General features: G+C 38.6%; 1 protein-coding gene across 1 annotated transcript; it reads right to left on the bottom strand.

Annotated features, from left to right (window-relative positions):
• Nucleotides 1–444: 444 nt before the first annotated feature.
• On the bottom strand, nucleotides 445–3,405 carry LOC149234848 (putative disease resistance protein At1g61300). The gene has a single exon (XM_089461253.1). It carries the CDS (start codon nucleotides 3,299–3,301, stop codon nucleotides 455–457), a length of 2,847 nt encoding a protein of 948 aa, XP_089317379.1. The 5' UTR covers nucleotides 3,302–3,405; the 3' UTR covers nucleotides 445–454.
• Between the last annotated feature and the right edge of the window lie 16,538 nt (nucleotides 3,406–19,943).

Consider the following 19,943-nt stretch of genomic DNA (forward strand, 5'->3'; position numbering starts at 1 on the left):
CACTTGATAGATATAGAGTTAAAATAGATTTAGATTGATTTAATTATTAATTTAATTTTGATTTTTGATTTTATATAATTTGAGATAGTGATAAATATTTTAATTAATAATTATAATTATTTTATTTATTTATTTTAATTTATTTTTTTTGTTATTTAATTTAACTAAATCAAAATATTTACCTGACATAACATACATAACCTCTCTCAAAATTCAATAAAATAAATAAATTTATAATTTAAAAATTATCAATATCATTATTAAAAAAAAAAATTTATAATTTAAAAATTATCAATATCATTATTTTTTTGAAAGTACATTCCATCAAAATTCATCACTTACAGCATAATAAAAAAAAATTATATTCACTTGCAACATAATAAAAAAATTATATTACATTATATTCACTTACAACATAATAAAAAAATTATATTACATTTCAGGATCATCTTCTTCACCCTCGAACTCGCTTAAAAAGGTGAGAGAGTTTGGATTTTACATCATCATTCTCCCAACTTATTCTATCCCACCAATGTGACTTTCCTTCAATTTCCTTCAACTTAGGTAGCTTCTCCATTTCTTTTGGCATTCTCCGTAACAATGGACACCCTGTGATCTGTATAACTTCCAGATTAGGCATTGTTTCTTCATTCCATACACTCGATGGTCTTGCAATACTCTCTGCCTTCTCTAAATCTCTAAGATACAATTCCTTTAACATTGGAAGACTGCTGATCTCAACAACCTCCAACTGAGGGCACGCGAAAATCCCTATGCTCTCTAAATCAGCGAGCTCCTCGATTCTCAATGTCTTCAACTTGCCGCAATCTGACATTCTTAAGCGGTGCAGTTGCGGCATTGTTTTTGCATTGCACACTATACTCTCTAAGCTCTCTAGGGAGGATAGATCTAATGTCTCCAACTTCGGAAAACCGTCACGTGCAGCCTCACTCCCAATCTCCAACGCTGGAAGCTCTTCTAATTTTATACACCTCCTCAATCCCAAATACTTCAAATTTTGAAACTGACAAATACAATTTGGTAGGCTTACACCTTCATAGTTCTCTAAGAAAAGAATCTGCAACTCCTTCATGCTCTGCATGTTGTGTGGAAGGATATCTAGCGCCGCATCATCTCTATTTTCATCTTCGCCCCACTGGAAGCTCAACCTTAATCTTCTCATCTTTGACCACGTACTCATTGAACCCCCTTTAATTTCTGGCTTTACTGTGACATCCAACTCGATCAGATTTGAGAGATCTGTGAGATCCTCCAAACTCAATGGAATTGAGTTTAGAGGCAACAACAGTTTGTTCAATGAAGTGAGTTGATAGATTTGATGTGGAATCACCCTGACAGAACCAGAACCCCATACTGTGAGATGTTTAAGATTCTTGAGCTCCCCTATCCTATCAGGTAAAAAATCTAGTCTTTCACAGCCGCCGAGATTCAAAAATTGAAGATGTGAAAGGTTGCATATGCTCTCAGGCAAGTGCTTTAACCGCTCACAATACCCCAGATTAAGAAACTCAAGCTGTGTAAGTTGCCCCACTGTTGTTGGTAATGTTTCTATTGAGGTGTACGACAGATCCAGAACCTTGAGAGACATGGAGTTTACCAAAAACCCCTCTGGAATTTCCTTCAACTGATCATTTTTGGCCAACACTAAACTGACGAGTGTTGGACACTTCAAATCTGTTGGCAGATCACTAATTTCATTGCCAAGAACGGAGATTCTTTTGCGATCCCTGGTCTCTTCTTCACATGGAAAATGTTGCAGACCTTGACCTGCTGCAAATAACAAGTTCTGCTCTCCTTGGCCTACATAGATTGCCATATCCCGTAGTACATCATGAACTTTTATAGACAGCTTATACTTATCTGCATATTCAATCAAGCACCTATCTACGAGTGCTTCTATGTATTCCCGCCCAACATCCATGAAGTAAGTTGTCCCCTTTTGAGGCACCAATCTTTCTGCTGTCCACATCTCCACCAGCGTCTTCATAGAAATTTCTTCATCTTCGGCAAAGGCAGCACAATATAAGAAACACATCTTCAGATTATCGGGCAAATCATTGTAGCTCCATCGTATGCGCTGATAGAGCTCTGCATCAATGGTCCTGTGAGTGGAGGGGAAGGATGGATCTACATTTTTCATCAAAACTAAAGCGCGACTCCACTCATCAGCAGTCTTTTTCCGAGCCATAGTTGCAGCAACTGTATTTATTGCCAAGGGCAACCCCTTACACTCCAAAGCAACTTGTCTAGCAATAACCTCTAGATTATTGTCTGGAGCAGCCCCACATCTAAAAGCTCTTCTCCGGAACAGCTCCCACCCTTCCTCTGTGGACAGGGGTCGTATCATCATGCAGTACTCTTTTTCTGCCATTAGTTCGACTACATCTCTGTAGCGACTCGACATTAAGAGTTTGCTGCCGTTATCATGGCCAAAGTTGATCCCAACTTCATTCAAATCAATTGGATTCCACGCATCGTCCAACACAAGTAGAAACCTCTTATTTTCAAGAGATGCATACAATTTCATTTTTCGCTGGTCAACAGTAGAACTTGACTCAAATTTTAAATTCAGGGACTCGGCAATGGTATCCTGGAGACTTTGAATCTGATAGTTTTGAGAAATGGTATACCAAATGACGAAATCAAAGCTACCACTCACCTTCTTCTTGCAGTTATTGTAGATGAGTTGGAGTAATGCCGTTTTGCCGACACCCGCCATGCCCCACACACCAACCACACGAGCCAAGGGATGAGGTTCGTCAAGCCATGCGCTCAGCTGCCTCTGAGCAACCTCGATGCCAGTCCCCACAAAGCCGGATTCTGGAAGAGGTTGAAGAAGCGCATCTGCTTGAGGCTGTGCGGCAACCACAATCTGTGCAGCAACAGCAACTGTTGAAAGAGCAGAATGAAGCTGTTGGAAGAGCTCACCAAATCTGGTCTTCCATTCTCTGATATCCGCGGGGATATTGGGGCTGAAAAAAAGGCAGCAACCGTGACAACGTGCTCGCTGTCTGTTGGCGCGATGGATGAGGGTTTTGACATCTTCAAGGGCATTGTTAATCCTTCCCAAAGAACCTTCCACTAACTCCGGCAGCTGCCTTTGTTGATCTTCGAATTGGGTTTGAATATGGCGCAACGACTCGTCCATACGGTCGAGTTCAGCGTTGAGAAGTTGAAGGTTCTTCCCCACCTCCCTCACATCCTTCAATTGTTGCCAGAGGATACCGATAATGGCATTAGTGGCGTTTGTGGCTAATCCGGTACCCAAATCCGTGGCCATGTTAGCAAATAGCAGAGAGAGAATGGAAAACAAAGGGCGAAAGACAAAAGGGACGAAAGAGGAAGCAAGCGCTGTGAGTGCAGTGGGTTGTATGAGCTGCGATACAGAATCCATGAATAGATATATAGGAAGAAGCGTTGGTTGTTTCTGAAGGACAGCCAGATCGTGGGGCCATCTGTTCAAAAGAAAAGAATGGTGGGTGGCCAGCCCAGAAAAGTTAGTTCGCCATGGGCCCCGAGGGCATAATAATTATGGTACAAAACTCACCTTGTAAAAAGTTTATTCCATTACCATCACATCATCGTTGTCGTCATTGTATTCGCGTGACCTTTTATTTAATCGCACTACTTGAATGGGGAAAGAAAATATCGAGCACATCACTATTTCACAGAAAATTAAAATTAAAGTTATTCCAACGCTAGCATACGGAACCCTGCACCACTGGACATCAATAATGACATAGTAAACAAAATATCGGGACATCACTATTTCACAGAAAATTAAAATTAAAGTTATTCCAATATTAAAGTATCCCAACACTATCATACCCCCTGCACAGCTGGGCATCAAAATGACACGCATACTTAGTGTGCCTATTATTTAGTATAATTATTAAATATTAAAAAATATGGATTAGTTAGCGGTCACATTTGAATAAAGGTTACAGAGTTGCTATAATTATTAAATATTAAAAAATATGGATTAGTTATCCGTAACATTTGAAATTTGAATAAAGGTTATAGAGTGGCTATAGTTATTAAATATTAAAAAATATGGATTAGTTAGCCGTCACATTTGAATAAAGGTTACGGAGTGGCTATTTTAGCTTATTTTAAATATATTTAAATTAGAATGAAAAATAATAAAAACACATAATTTTATATTAATAAAATTTACAATTAAAATATCAAAAAATACATTATTGCATTATATTTGGTTAGGATGAGATATAAGATTAATTATTTAGAAGATCACCATAATCATTAGAATAACACAACCATGAAATTTTTAGATTATTTTTCTACTTCAATTTTCATTTCTTTCCTTTCATAGCATTGAGAGACTTTTGGATTCCTCACTTTATAATATAATAAAAAAACATTTGGACAAAATTTCTTAACTAGGCTCTTTGATTTATGAGAAGAACTAGTTTTGGCCCTTGCATTTTAAAATTTTCCAAAAAGCATTACTCAATTTAATATCATTCTTGTGATTCTTTCAAATTAGATGAGGTTGCTATTAAGTTTTCCACTCTAAATCATTTTGTGCAAGTACCTCAAGTAATCTTTACACTTTTATCATTGCATAATTATTATGTCACTACTTGCGCAGTGACATCTATGATCGGTCGAGTTCTATTAGTTTGTTCGTACTGCAATTTTTTTCATTTTTGTATAGTTAACTTTATACTTTTCCTTGAAAATTTTCAAGTGACATAAGCCCACTGTTGCATCCTCGTCTACAGGTTTCAAGGGTGGGCGTCATCCCAACAATGGACAAATTAGTATAGGTACAATGCAATTATGTCGAACTTAAGCTTGCATTGAATGAGTCGTCCCATCCCTTCACCATTTTGTACTTTCCCAAAAATTTTCATGAGCTCCTCAATCTCCTAACCATGTGATCCTATTGTTGGAGATCGAATGCAAGAGTTTTGTCTTGAAATAAAATTGTCCCCTATAAAATTTAAATTATTCTTAAATTTTAAATAATTATTAACTACCCTATTATGCAGCGTGAATGTTAAATATTAAAATTAAAACAATTTAAATCCAACGATATATACACAACATTTTATGCTACTTACCATAGTGGACATCCAAAATTTAACTAAATTGGACTTCACTTTTTACAGAAAATCAAGCTTCTTATCACTTGTTGCTAAGTCTATGGTGGTTCAAATGGATATATTTTTACAAGCCTAACTGTATCCCCATATCACGACGCCGAAGATTATTCCAGATCTCGACTACCTTTAGTGCTTGTTTCATTATTATTATTATTTTAGCAGCATGTAGTATGTTATTGTACAAGTAAAGAATGCTGAGTTGGTAAAAGATATACCATTGTGCGATAGGAGACTATAGTACAAGGCCGCCAAATATGTCTAGATGGCACGGTGCTTACCTTTTTTTCCTTTTTAGCGGAGCATTCGCTTAGCAGAGCCAAGGTTGTAATCCAGCTACCATTTTCAGTCGGCTCTCACAGCGGCTATAAACTACTTGTAGCATCCATTTATAATAACAATGGAGTTGAATATGAGAGTATCAATGGAGGCTAATAAGTGTTTACCAGGGTCATGGCTCCTCCTGGCCATTCTGGCGATGGTTCAACAATTTTCTGCAACAAATCAAAGGAAATAACAACACGGTTCCAAACTCATTTACATTTATCGAAGTAAGTGAAGGTCGTGGCCTTTGTTCCACTCAACTAAAGTAGTGTCACTCTCAACTATAGTCGGCCCTGACTTGCTTCTTTCAATTTTTCAGTTTCCTTAATTGTAGCACAATTTACTATTTTTAGAAGTTTTTTAGGTCCTAAACTTCCAGAGTCGTTTTGAGGCCTTAAACGACGTCTTTTTGGAAATCTACCGCCAGTGTTTGTGAAATTAAAATCATCTTTTCTATCGTATTTCTTGGAGATATCTTTCCAACGGGCCATCATGTGCGTCCAACGGAGATAATATGACCAAGTTATGACCTCGGGAAGTTGGTTGTCCAACTCATCCCAACGGGGCCCATAAACTCTTGGTGTTACATCTCCTTGGGTTAGGGTTTTTGTTGTTTAGGGTTTGCTCTTATTGTTCAATAATAAAAAGGCCCTTGAGCCTCATTGTAAGGCAGTTCAGAGGCATGTAGCCACCACATCTCTTCTCAGAGATAAGCTACCATCGCCCTAGCTGGTTTATTTCCATTCTTGTTTGTAAGCATATTTCATTGTTTTACATTAATGAAATGAAGTATTATTTTCGTTGCATCTCTGTGTTTATGGTTATCTCTGTAATTTGTTGCGTTCATGTTTAAATCTAGATCAACTGTATCAAAGTGGTCTGCTTTTTTTTTCTCTGTTTTTCTTTGCATGTCCCCAACAAGGTTGGGATATAAGGAGTTAGGGCTCAAACTGGTCGAACCTTTGCAAGACCAGCCTCGCAAAACTCGACGGCCTCCCATGGAGGATGAAAAGAAAGACGAGGGGGCAGGAGATCCTATCAAAATCTTGCACGAAGAAGTCATCAAGCGACAAAGGAACATGATGATGGACAACTTTGCCCAAATCCTTCAGCGCTACCCAGGGCGGATGCATCAGATTCTAACAGCTACTCTAGAAACACCACATTATTTAAGGAACAAGTTAATTTTGAAATCCCCATATTCGAGGGTCAGATAGATATAGATGCTGTCGATAAATGGTTAAATCTACTAGAGGGTTATTTTTCTTTTCATGATTTTTCTAGTCGAGAGAAGATTATTTTCGCTCTTCTCAAAGCAGCCCCGCACGTCAAGGATTGGTGGGAAACCTACTGCGAGCAGAAGGATGAAAGTACAGGATTACTATTTTCAGCCGCACCCACTTGGAATTCATTCTGGGATGCCATCAAGGAGAAGTACTACCTTGTCGGAAGCTATGAGGATCAATACATAAAGTGGACCACGCTGCGACAGGAAAGGGACCAAGACATGCCAGAGTTTACCAATATTTTCCATACCCTTCGCACAAAGTTGGGTATCAAGGATACGGAGCAACATTTGGTACTCAAATACCGCGGCTACCTGCACAAGTACATCCAGGAAGAAAAAAAATTCATGAACATCTCCTCGCTCAGCACGGCATACCGATATGTTGTCAAGGTCAAGAAAAAGTTTAAACAGAAGAAGCGAGACTTTGGATCTGTGAATCCGAAGTAAGGGAAAGGTGCCCCCAAACCGTAGAACAAAGGACAAAGCCAAGGCGGGGCGGCCCAATACAACCTACCAAAGCTGCAAGTAAAGAATAGCATCGCAAAGCCAAAAAAAGACACAGGAGAGTGGTGTGAGTTCCATAAGAGCTTCATTCACAACACAAGTGAGCGTCGGCTAAGCAGTCACTAGTGGCCGAGCTAAAGGTTTCAAAATCAGATGCATGTTTCGACTCTGAGTCAGAACCCGACAAGGGGAATGACAAAGGGAAGCATATTATCGATGTGGAACCCAATGCCATCATTGCTACCACAAAGATCCAGAAGGAGGAACTCGAAGATCCAGAAGAGGAGGAGCGTCTCTTCCACTCCCAGATGTGGGTAAAGGGCTCCCCGCTACAATTCATTGTCAACAGTGGGAGCCAAAAGAAACTCATTTTGGGAGATGTCATGAAGCAACTGGGCTTACCGACCACAACACATCCACAACCGTACACCATCAGGTGGCTTCACCAAGGACGTGATCTTCGCGTGAGTCAGCAGTGTCGCCTTCCATACAACATCAAGCCCTTCACAGATGAGGTATTATGTGACATTGCTCCCCTTGAAGTTTGTGATGTATTATTAGGACAACCATACTTGTGGAAGTGGCATGCTGTGTATGAATCAAGGCCCATGTTGTTATTGTTACTTTGGGAAATAAGTTGTATAGGATACCAGAGGTAGCACCACCTACTGTCATCTCTTTGGTTACTGCAAAAAAATGCAGTAAGCTCATGTCCAAAATCGGGAAATTTATTTTCCTGATGATACGCCCTCAAGGAAAGAAGAAGACGGTGGCCACGACCTCCAGACAAGGCCCTTTTGCACGACAACTACATATGGACAAGGTCGTGGAGGAGTACGAGGACATCTTCACCTCCACTGCAGGGGTTCCTCTACACTTTCAGGTCAAGCACTCCATCAATCTGACCGCAAGTGCATCACTACCCAATGGACCAATCTATCGGCACTTCGTTCTGGAGAACAATGAAATCAAGAGGCAGATTCAGGAGCTGCTGCAAAAAGGTCACATTCATCCGAGTTCATCACCCTGTGAGAGCTCAATCGTGTTGGTACAGAAGAAGGATGGGACTTGGAGACTCTGTATTGACTATCGGGTGTTGAACAAGATTATTGTCTGTAAGAGGTACTCGATCCCATGGATTGATGACCTCCTAGACCAACTGAAGTGAGCAAAATATTTCACCAAGATCGATTTGAAGTCAGGATATCACCAGGTACCAATCAAACCCTCCGATGTGTGGAAGACTACCTTCAAAGCCAAGGAGGGCCTTTTCGAATGGTTGGTTATGCCTTTCAGATTAACGAATGTTCCTGCAACCTTCATGAGGTTAATGGATGACATCTTGCGGCCATTCACCAACTCATTTGTAGTGGTATACTTGGATGACATCCTGATCTTCAGCCAGAGTTGGGAAGAGCACATCCACCACATCTAAGAGGTTCTCCAAACACTGCGGCAACACAAATTATGTGCCAATTTGGAGAAATTCACTTTTGGCATGACCCAGGTTCAGTATCTGGGATAAATTATTGATGAACAGGGTGTGCATGTGGATCCAACCAAGATCCAAGTCATTTGGGATTAGCCATCTCCAACCACTCTGACAGAGCTTCGCAACTTTCTAGGTCTTGCCAACTTCTATCACAAGTTCGTGTTGGGATTTTCTCATATCACTTGGCCCTTGAGTCAAGTCACCAAGGGAGGAGCAAAAGCAAAATTCTTTTGGTCTGAATCTCAACAGAAGGCATTCACAGAGTTGAAAGATTGCCTCTACTCGGCACCAATGCTCGTATTACCAGACTTGCAACAACCATTTGAGGTCGAGATAGATGCTTCTGACTATGCTATTGGGGCAATCCTTACACAACACGGGAATCTAGTGGCAAATCACAGTGAGATGCTTTCAGACATAGTCTGAAAGTATCCCACTTATGAAAAAGAGATGTATTCCATTGCACAGGCCTACCGACAATGGAAGCATTACATTTTGGGGAAGGAAACGGTCATCCACACAGACCACCGACCCCTGCAATTCATACAGGCCCAAGGGAAATTGCAGAATGATCGCCATCAGAAGTGTTCCACACACCTGCAACAGTTCCATTTGAATATCAAGTATAAGAAGGGCAACACCAATAATGTTGCAGATTGCCTCAGTCGACCATTAATCATGGCATTAACCACCATGCTCAACTCTTGTGGGCACGAGACTTCTAATTGGCCACTTCTCTACAAAAGCGACTCGGAATTTAGCAACACATACCAGACACTCTTGGAGGGTCAGCATGTTCCAGATTTTCACCTCCAAGATGCCCTGTTATGTCACTTGGGTCACCTTTGTGTTCCTTCAAGTGAGCATGCCAAGATGATTTGGGAAGCAAACTACAGTTGGGCTGCTGGAAATTTCGAGGTCGAGAAAATGGTAGCACTACTCCAGAAGTATTTCCATTGGCCGAATCTTCAACAGGATGTTGGGAAGTACATCAAATCATGCACTATCTGCACCATTTCCAAACCGACCATCAAGAAGCAAGGCCTCTATACCCCGTTGCCTACCCCTAGTCGACCTTGGGAATCCATCTCCATGGATTACATGTCAGGCCTTCCTTCCACTAAGAATGGAAATGATTTTGTTTTTGTGGTCATTGACAGGTTTTCAAAGATGGCCATTATGGCGGCCTGCAAGAAGAATATCACAGCAGAAGACACCGGTAAACTCTTCTTTGAATGAGTGTGGGTACACTTTGGGATCCCACAGTCTATCATCTTAGATCGGGACAACAGGTTCCTCATTACATTTTCGTCCAATCTTTGGTTGATGTTGTACAACAAACTCACCATGTCCACAGCCTTCCATCCTCAAACTGATGACCAGACAGAGGTTGTCAACAGGATGATCATACACATTTTGCGCATGTACAACTCAAAGCATCCACGCACATGGGACGAGAGCCTCCCTTATGTTTAGCACAGTTACAACCGAGCTCTCCACAGCTCGACTGGCCACAGCCCTTTTCAAGTGGGCTTGGGATTCCATCCACTATGTCCCATTGATGTGGCCATGCCATTTGTAGCTAATCACGTAGATTCGACTCATCTCCAATTTGAAATAGATAAGGCAAACAGCTTCATTGAGCACATCCAACATATTCGCCAGCAGGTCCATGACATTCTGGAGAAATCAAATGCCAAGTACAAGCAACGACATGATCAACATCGGGTGCCACACAAGTTTCAGGTGGTCGACAAAGTCTGGTTGCATTTGCAAAAGGAATGCCTTACCTGAGCCTATCAGAAACTCAAACCACTCCGATATGGTCCTTACACCATTACCAAGGCTGTGGGAGACAATGCATTTGAGCTTAGCATTCCCCCATTCCTTGGTCTGCACCTAGTGTTTAATGTGGACCGCCTTCGGCCATACTTTCCACCATTACTAGACACATCCGACATTGCAAAATAGTTCACACCCACAGAGTTAAATCCAGATTTCATGGAACAAGTTGCAACTGATCGGATCATGGACACATAGCTCAAGCACACTTTCCAACAGAATATCCAACTATATCGAGTTGTCAAAGCAAGCCAACTCCTTCACCAGGGCAAGTGGCTCACTAAGGACCAAGTTCAGTAGAAGTTCCCTCATCTCATGGAGGAACTCAATGCAATAGGGACCATTGCTTCCTAAGGGGGGAGGAATGATCCATGTGGATATTGGTGGCCACTTGCCAATTCCACTTGGATCTCCACCATTGCTTCTTTCAGTTTTTCAGTTTCCTTATTGTAGCACAGTTTGCTATTTTTAGCAGTTTTTCAAGTCCTAAACTTCCAGAGAGATCTTTCCAACAGGCTATCATGCATGTCAAATGGAGATAATATGACTAACTCGCGACCCCGAGAAGTTGGCAGTCCAACTCACCCCAACGGGGCCCATAAACTCTTGGTGTTACATCTCCTCGGGTTAGGGTTTTGGTTGTTTAGGGTTTTCTCTTATTGTTCAATAATAAAAGGCCCTTGAGCCTCATTGTAAGGCAGTTCAGAGGCATGTAGCGCCACATCTCTTCTCAGAGATAAGCTACCATCGTCCTAGCTGGTTTATTTCCATTCCTGTTTGTAAGCATATTTCAGTATTTTACATTAATGAAATGAAGTATTATTTTCGTTGCATCTCTGTGTTTATGGTTATCTCTGTAATTTGTTGCATTCCTGTTTAAATCCGGATCACTTCCTCTCATACCGATCTAGCTATACATCGTAAGTCTGACATTTGACTGTCGAACTGGACCCCATAGAAAGATGAGAGTTAGCTCTGACCCCTGTTCACCCTGGTGATGCACGAAAATGCAAAGGAGACCTACTTAGTTACAACTACCCTCTTCATGATTTTTTCCTTCTGAAAGCAAAGCCAACTTTGTTTTGTTTCAATGAAAGTTCAACTCAACAAGTCGATTTTGCATTGAAACATTCTCATTCAATCTTAATATTATCCCCCTTCAAGAAGAAACTAGTCGGTTGAGTGTTCTCTTCATCGTAATAGTCTTAGTGGATAGTGTTTCTTTTATAATAAAAAAACAATACAAAGAAACACAATACACAAATTATATATAATCCTTAAATTTTTTCTTGTTCTATGAAATTTCATCTCTATAGTCAATCGAATAACTGTATTTTCATTTTGGTTACAACCCAAATAATGGGGTTATGATTTCCAATTCCCTATTTAGATCCCCAGTAAAATTTTCTCGGCTCTATAGCATTGTCGAATATCAACAGTTGCTTCATAGAAGTTTTTTCAGATTACAACTTGGTGTTCAGATTACAACTCGGTGTTCATGTCTGGGAGCCTGTAAATGTAGTTGAATCCCCACTCGCAGAGGAAATGGACATATTTGACGAATTGTGATATGTTGCAAGAAGCATAGAGAACACATATTATGTAACAGCAGGAGGTCCAATTGGTGTTCACGGGGAGGCATTTCCTTTAGACGAAATGCGATGGTCCACTTGATATTTGCAATACAACTAGCTCCCCTTACCTGGTGAACACAAACAAACTATCAAATACATTTTGAATAATAAGAAATCGAAATCTTTCTCCAAATTATAATGTCAAAAAAAGCATTTCATCTCTTAGTCAGAGTGGGATTAATATATAATTCTATTTCCATAAATTTTGAGAGAATAATAACAAACATAATTGTTTCTAATCGAAATCCTCAATTTTCTTTACTACTGTCATTCCTGGTTTCCAAGACGCTAGCGGAGTAAGAAATGATGTAATACGCTAAAGTGTACAGACTGGATGTGGTTACCATCATCCCCGTGCTGAACGTTGGGCCTTCTATTACCCCAAGTGTGCCCTCCAGCATAGAGTTGGTACTCTGCCTCCTCACAGGGAACCCACACATGTTGTCGGGTCTGAAAGGGGTGCAATTAATATCAGGCTCCATATCGTTGGTACACATGGACAACACCTATAGTGCCCATATTTTCTTAATGGAGAACCCCGCTGCACATGGTCGTTACATCTACTCGTTGATCAACACCTACGTCCCACAACCCGCACAAAATTTGTCCAAACAATATCTGCAATACAATGTCCCCACCTAGTGAGTATTAATATATTCTTATGTATTTTTGTGCTTGTATATATGTATATACATCAATTGATGAAACAATTTTGTCTATATACGTCTAGGTTCGAGGATGTGCCAAAACCCTAAAAGTGAACACTTCTTTGAAGAAATTGGTGGAAAGTGGTTTCTCCTTCAAGTTTGGCATTGATGAAATTTACGATGATGTTGTGGAATACTTCAAGACAAAGGGTTCGCTGAATTAACTGAACACCCAACCTGGGTTGTTTAGTTGACACACGAAATAATGACGTGGCGTATTTGGCCGCATCACTAAGATACACTCTTAGGGCATGGGAGTTGTTAAAATATATTATGAGTTTTGTTTTTACTTCACCTGTATGTTTAAATTACTTTGTTGGACAACATGGTGACATGTTTTTTTTCTTATATTCAATCGCAGCTTCAGAGAGCATCAATCCAATCGAATCTGGCTATATTTAGACCAAAAAATATGTAGATATTGAGTGCAAATTTATCGTATTTTGGATTTATAATATGTTTAGATCAAATTTCTCATTTTGATTTCATATTTGTTGTGTGTGGTAAAGATCAAATTTTTCAAAAATAATTTAGTTTTTTATTTTTTTTACTTTATATTAAATAAAAAAATTATATATGTTTTTATAATATATTATTAAAATATTTAATCATAATTTATTTTAGTAGTTGAAACTTGAAAATGTATATTTTTGTCAATCATTTCAATCTTATAATAAATATTATGATGATGCAAAGGATATAAAGCTTTGCAGACTGGTTATTTTTAAACAACTTTCTCCAATATTTGAACGTTACGAGTGAGCTTGTGAGTCACATGGACACCAATTTCAACAAAAAAAAACTTGTAAATACACATGCCAATGAGTAGTCTACATCTATCTGCAGTTTATTGAATAATTGAGGAAATCGGGCCACGCGTAAAATATTGGGACATGAGCCTAATAGGAGGAATGACCGACCTCATCTACCCCTGACCTATAGTACTCGGATGATCAACAACCTAATAAAGAAAAAAAATTGAGCAGACTGGCTCACCCCGACTAGTGAGAGGTCGGACCTTGGGCTCATTGACAACATTAGGAGTGGGTAACAAAACCAACTCCCGACCACTGATGGACCCTACACGAACTTTTAGTATATGGATTTAATATAGCTCCTACAACAAATCGGCCCAAAGTAAAATTACTAAAGGCACAAATAGAAAGCAATTCATTCCTTCATTTCGACCTTCGTCTTACAGGTTCACCTACGAAAATTATCTTTGCACGGGATTCCTATACTAAAAGAAAGAACTACAGAAAACTTAAATGAAAATTGAATAGTAATGAAACTCACAATAAAGCTCTCAGGGCATAACATGAAATGATTTGTTACTTTCCTTTGTCTCCTCTCACACTCGCTAGATCTCCAAACATGCTTATATCTATATCTATCTACACACACACACACACACACACACACAATCAATGTTAAAAGAAATATATGTTAACCAAAAATGGACTACGAGATATTTACAGAGGTTTATTATCAAAGAAAGAAGTGGAGTGATGTTACATTTGGTCTCAGACTGCCTGACTGTACAAGGCTCCAAGCCACACAATGATGCTTCAATGTCTACATAATAATTTGCATGCATAGATCGCATGCTGCAAATAGCTCCAAACTTAACAATTATAAGAATTTATACACAAGTCACTTACACGAGACCTTATTTAGTTAATATGGGAGCATCCATCCCCTCTCCTCCATATAGTTGGTGGCATATCGCAATAGATTAGGGTCAGACCTGGGTCTAGGTCGGGGTTCTGGGACCTTACACTATTTGTGGACTGGTCAAGTCCGACTACACTACTAGTATTCCTGTAGGTCGGGGTCAGAACTAAAATAACTTTGCACTTGTAGAAGTTTCGGAGGGACAGACCACCGACTAGTGGCCCTTCTCCTTGATTCTCGGTCCATGAATTGAAACTATATTTGTTAAGCCATAATTATATTTTATTTTTTCTGGTGTCAATTTTAAATGAGAAAGTACGTTTCACATGCAATGAGGATTGACAAAATGAATTTAATCACAATAAGACCCCAACTTTTATTTAAATTTATGTTGTCAATATTTATACCTATGGAAGGCAGGTTATATTGCTTTTTTGTTTTAGGTAAAAAAATCAACTTTAATTAGTTTTGAAATCTTTATATAGATTCAATAAAATTTATAAGTTTTGAAAAAAATTATTTAGGTTATAAAATATTATATTCTAAAATTTTTATAAAATTTATGACCATTAATTTTTATTTTTATTTCATTTCATGAGTAATGGCATTGGTATTTGGTGGTCTACCCTCAAATTATTTGTAATATTACTCAAATAAATATTAAAAAAAAATTCTAGAAGTATTTTTCCTTATACACATTTCAATGTATTTTTTGCATAAGCTTAGATACACTTTTGTCGTTATCTAAAATCAATTATTTTAAAGCTATGGACGCTTTCAAAAGAAAAAAATATAAACAAAATTTATTAAAGCTATGGATGCTTTCAAAAGAAAATAAATTTATTAAAAATAATTTTTTTAATAAATTTATTAAAAATAAATTTTTTGACGCTTTCAAAAGAAAAAAATATAATCAAAATTTTAAATATATAAATTTTCAATGAAGTTTTTTTATTTCAAATAATGATATGTTCACACATACCATTTCAACCAAATAAACTAGATGCACACAATTCATGTATGCAAATAAGCAGCATGCCACATGGTTCTTGTTAATCTATCTATACTATTTTTTTATTACAACTTTTAATTAAAATATTTTTTAATGAAAACTAATTTATATTTAGATATAAGAGAAAATTTATAATAAATTGATAATCATCTTTAAAAAAAAATTTCTTTAAAAAAATCAAATTAAATGTAAAACATAAAGAAATTTAAAATTCACATTACCATGAATAAATAGAAATCTCATATATATATATATATATATAAGAGAATCTCGTATTCTCGAGTAACGAATTAGTTCATTGATTCTCCCTCATCTCTAACTCGGGTAATGAATCGATTGAGCGCAGTGCTTGTCAGAAACTAGTTATTCTGGCCAACCAAGTTGATCGATCTGAGTGGGCCTCATATCATGGTTTTGAAACTATTTGGTTTGGTCTTTTAAGGTAAACTCTTTTCTAGTCTTATTTATCCATAAACTGACATGAATATTCCACTAGACAATGCGTCACAACATATCTAATAATATTAAATTAAAAATATGAGATTCTACACTATTACATTTTTATATAATTTCTAGATTTGTAAAAATAATTGTAATTAGTGCATGCATGTAAAATTAAATCAAGCAGACCCGGATGCAGGTGAACCCCAAGAACATTAATGGTCACCATTAGGATTGCTTGCGCAAGGACTTTCCAGGCGGTGAGTTGCGCTCTAATCCAGGCTCATCTCAGACGAAACCTGGCCAGCGTGCATGCTGCAATAAATGGCCCCTCAGGCCGAGATTTGGAAACAGATGATATTCATATGGCGCCTCTCGAACCCTCTGTTCATCCCCCGTTCCTTAGCTTTTGTCCGCCTCAGGCTGAATTTTCTTGTAGCAGAACAACTACAGGGAGACGATGTTGGCACCTCTGCTATATTGATCTTGGAAATGGGCACCATTTCTCCCACTCCAAGCACTGCCCTGTAAATCCTGCTCAGGAGCCCTGTTTTCACAACCAGTTATCCCTCCCGTCCGCTTATCCAGCTGATTTGCACTCCAACCTCACTGGTATGGTCCGTCACCGCATGAGGAGTCGCCGAGGAGGAACCCGAGGTGGCAGCGCTCGCCCTCAGGCAGCGCAGAGCTCGGCTCCTGCCTCTCCCCCTCAGCACCATGAAAACTCGCCTCCCCCCAGGTCGCCGCATAGTCATTATCCCCATACGCGCAGTGGGCGGGGGCAAGGGTCGGCCTCAATGGCTCCGCACAGCGATTTTAGGCTCCATTCTGCAATTTCTCTGCTGCGTCCAGGCCCTGTCCCTCACGCGACCCAATTCAGGTTCCAAAGCCGTCTGAATAGACCCATCATAACTGCCAATGTGACTATCGTTTTCTCTGAAGAAGATGAGCTGAACAGTGACCAAGCGAGAAATTCTGAAGAGCACTCTCAGGAGGTGAGAATTCCGGAAATGGGAAGGGGTTCTGAGAAAAAGTCGAAGGATGATGGCGGGGGCGCAAGTCACAGCAGACTGCATGGTGGAGAAGCTCACGCAGGTGACATTCAGTGGGCTGGTGGCAGCTCTGCAGGAGTTGCATTGACGGTGGGGTTCGCTGGCAGTTCGAGCGGCACCCAGCATGCAAGGGGGCCTCCAGGTGGTGCTGAGAAGGGCGACGTGGCGGAAAAGGATGAAGATTGGGACCAGTATGCCTGCCTCGTTGTCGAGGAGACACCTGACGAGGACTCGTCCATACGGTCGAGTTCATTGTTGAGAAGTTGAAGGTTCTTCCCCAACTCCCTCACATCCTTCAATTGTTGGCAGAGGATACTGATAATGGCGTTAGTGGCGTTTGTGGCTAATCCGGTACCAAACTCCATGGCCATGTTAGCAAATGGCAGAGAGAGAATGGAAAACCTGTGAAGATTGGAACGAAAGAGGAAGCAAGCGCTATAGGTTGGATGAGGTGCGATACAGGATCCATGAATTATTGAATAGGTATCGGAAGAAGCGTTGGTTGTTTCTGATGGTGGGGCATCCATTCAAAAGAAAAGAAAAAAATGGAATAATGTGAAATGAAATGAAATTTAATTTTAACATACACGTGCCCAGTCCTCAGTAAGAGAAAGAAAAAGTTAGTGCGCCGTGGGCCCCGAGGGCATAATAATTATGGTACAAAACTCACTTTGTAAAAAGTTTATTCCATTGCTATCACATCATCGTTGTTGTCATTGTATTCGCTTGACCTTTATTCAATCGGACTACTTGAATGGGGAAAGAAAATATCGAGCACATCACTATTTCACAGTAAATTAAAATTATTCCAATATTAAAGTATCCCAACGCTAGCATACCCTGCACCACTGGACATCAATAATGACATAGTAAACAAAATTAAAATTAAAGTTATTCCAATATTAAAATATCCCAACACTATCATACCCCTGCACAGCTGGGCATCAATAATGATAGAGAGTAACACAAGTGTTGGATGTTTGTGCATTAAAAAAAACATGTAAGTAAAATAATTCAAAGAGTTATTTTCTAATAACAAATAATGGTAATAAAATGACACTCATACTTAGTGTCCCTATTAATTCGTATAATTATTAAATCTTAAAAAATATGGATTAGTTAGCTGTCACATTTGAATAAAGGTTACAGAGTGGCTATAATTATTAAATATTAAAAAATATGGATTAGTTAGCTGTCACATTTTAATAAAGGTTACAGAATGGCTATTCTGGTTTATTTGAAATATATTTAAATTAGAATACAAAAAATAAAATCACATAATTTTATATTAAAAAAAATTACAATTAAAATATTAAGATAATACATTATTGCATTATATTTGGTTAGGATGAGATATAGGATTAATTATCTAGAAGATCACCATAATCCTTAGAACAACACAACCATGAAATTTTTAGATTATTTCTCTACTTCAATTTTCATTTCTTTCCTTTCTTAGCATTGAGAGACTTTTGGATTCGTCACTTTATAATATAATAAAAAAACATTTGGACAAAATTTCTTAAGTAGGCTCTTTGATTTATGAGAAGATCTAGTTTTGGCCCTTGCATTTTAAAATTTTCCAAAAAAACATTACTCAATTTAATATCATTCTTGTGATTCTTTCAAATTAGATGAGGTTGCTATTAAGTTTTCCACTCTAAATCATTTTGTGCAAGTACCTCAAGTAATCTTTACACTTTTATCATTGCATAATTATTATGTCACTGCTTGCGCGATGACATCTATGATCGGTCAAGTTCTATTAGTTTGTTCATACTGCAATTTTTTTTTCATTTTTGTATAGTTAACATTATACTTTTCCTTGAAAATTTTCAGGTGACATAAGCCCATTGTTGCATCCCCGTCCACAGGTTTCAAGGGTGGATGTCATCCCAACAATGGACAGATTAGTATAGGTACAATGCAACTATGTCGAACATAAGCTTGCATTGAATGAGTCATCCCATCCCTCCGCCATTTTGTACTTTCCCAAAAATTTTCATGAGCTCCTCAATCTCCTAACCATGTGATCCTATTGTTGGAGATCAAATGCAGGAGTTTTGTCTTGAAATAAAATTGTCCCCTATAAAATTTAAATTATTTTTAAATTTTAGATAATTATTAACTACCCTATTACGCAGCATGAATGTTAAATTAAAATTAAAATAATTTAAATCGAACGATATATACACAACATTAAATGCTACTTACCATAGTGGACATCCAAAATTTAACTAAATTGGTCTTCACTTTTTACAAAAAATCAAGCTTCTTATCACTTGTTGCTAAGTCTATGGTGGTTCAAACGGATATATTTTTACAAGCCTAACTGTATTCCCATATCACGACGCCAGAGATTATTCCAGATCTCGACTACCTTTAGTGCTTGTTTCATTATTATTATTATTTTAGCAGCATGTAGTCTGTTATTGTACAGGTAAAGAATGCAGAGTTGGTAAAAGATATACCATTGTGCGATAGGAGACTATAGTACAGGGCCGCCAAATATGTCTAGATGGCAGGGTGCTCGCCTTTTTTTCCTTTTTAGCAGAGCATTCGCTTAGCAGAGCCAAGGTTGTAATCCAGCTACCATTTTCAGTCGTCTCTCGCAGTGGCTATAAACTACCTGTAGCATCCATTTATAATAACAATGGAGTTGAATATGAAAGTATCAATGGAGGCTAATAAGCGTTTACCAAGGTCATGGCTCCTCCTAGCCGTCCTGGCGATGGTTCAACAATTGCTTGCAACAAATCAAAGCAAATAACAACACAGTTCCAAACTCATTTACATTTACCGAAATAAGTGAAGGTCGTGGCCTTT

This window comes from Pinus tabuliformis, chromosome 8 (assembly GCF_031772625.1).
Source record: "Pinus tabuliformis cultivar Carrire ecotype Pingquan chromosome 8, CPIR1, whole genome shotgun sequence".
Classification (NCBI taxonomy): domain Eukaryota; kingdom Viridiplantae; phylum Streptophyta; class Pinopsida; order Pinales; family Pinaceae; genus Pinus; species Pinus tabuliformis.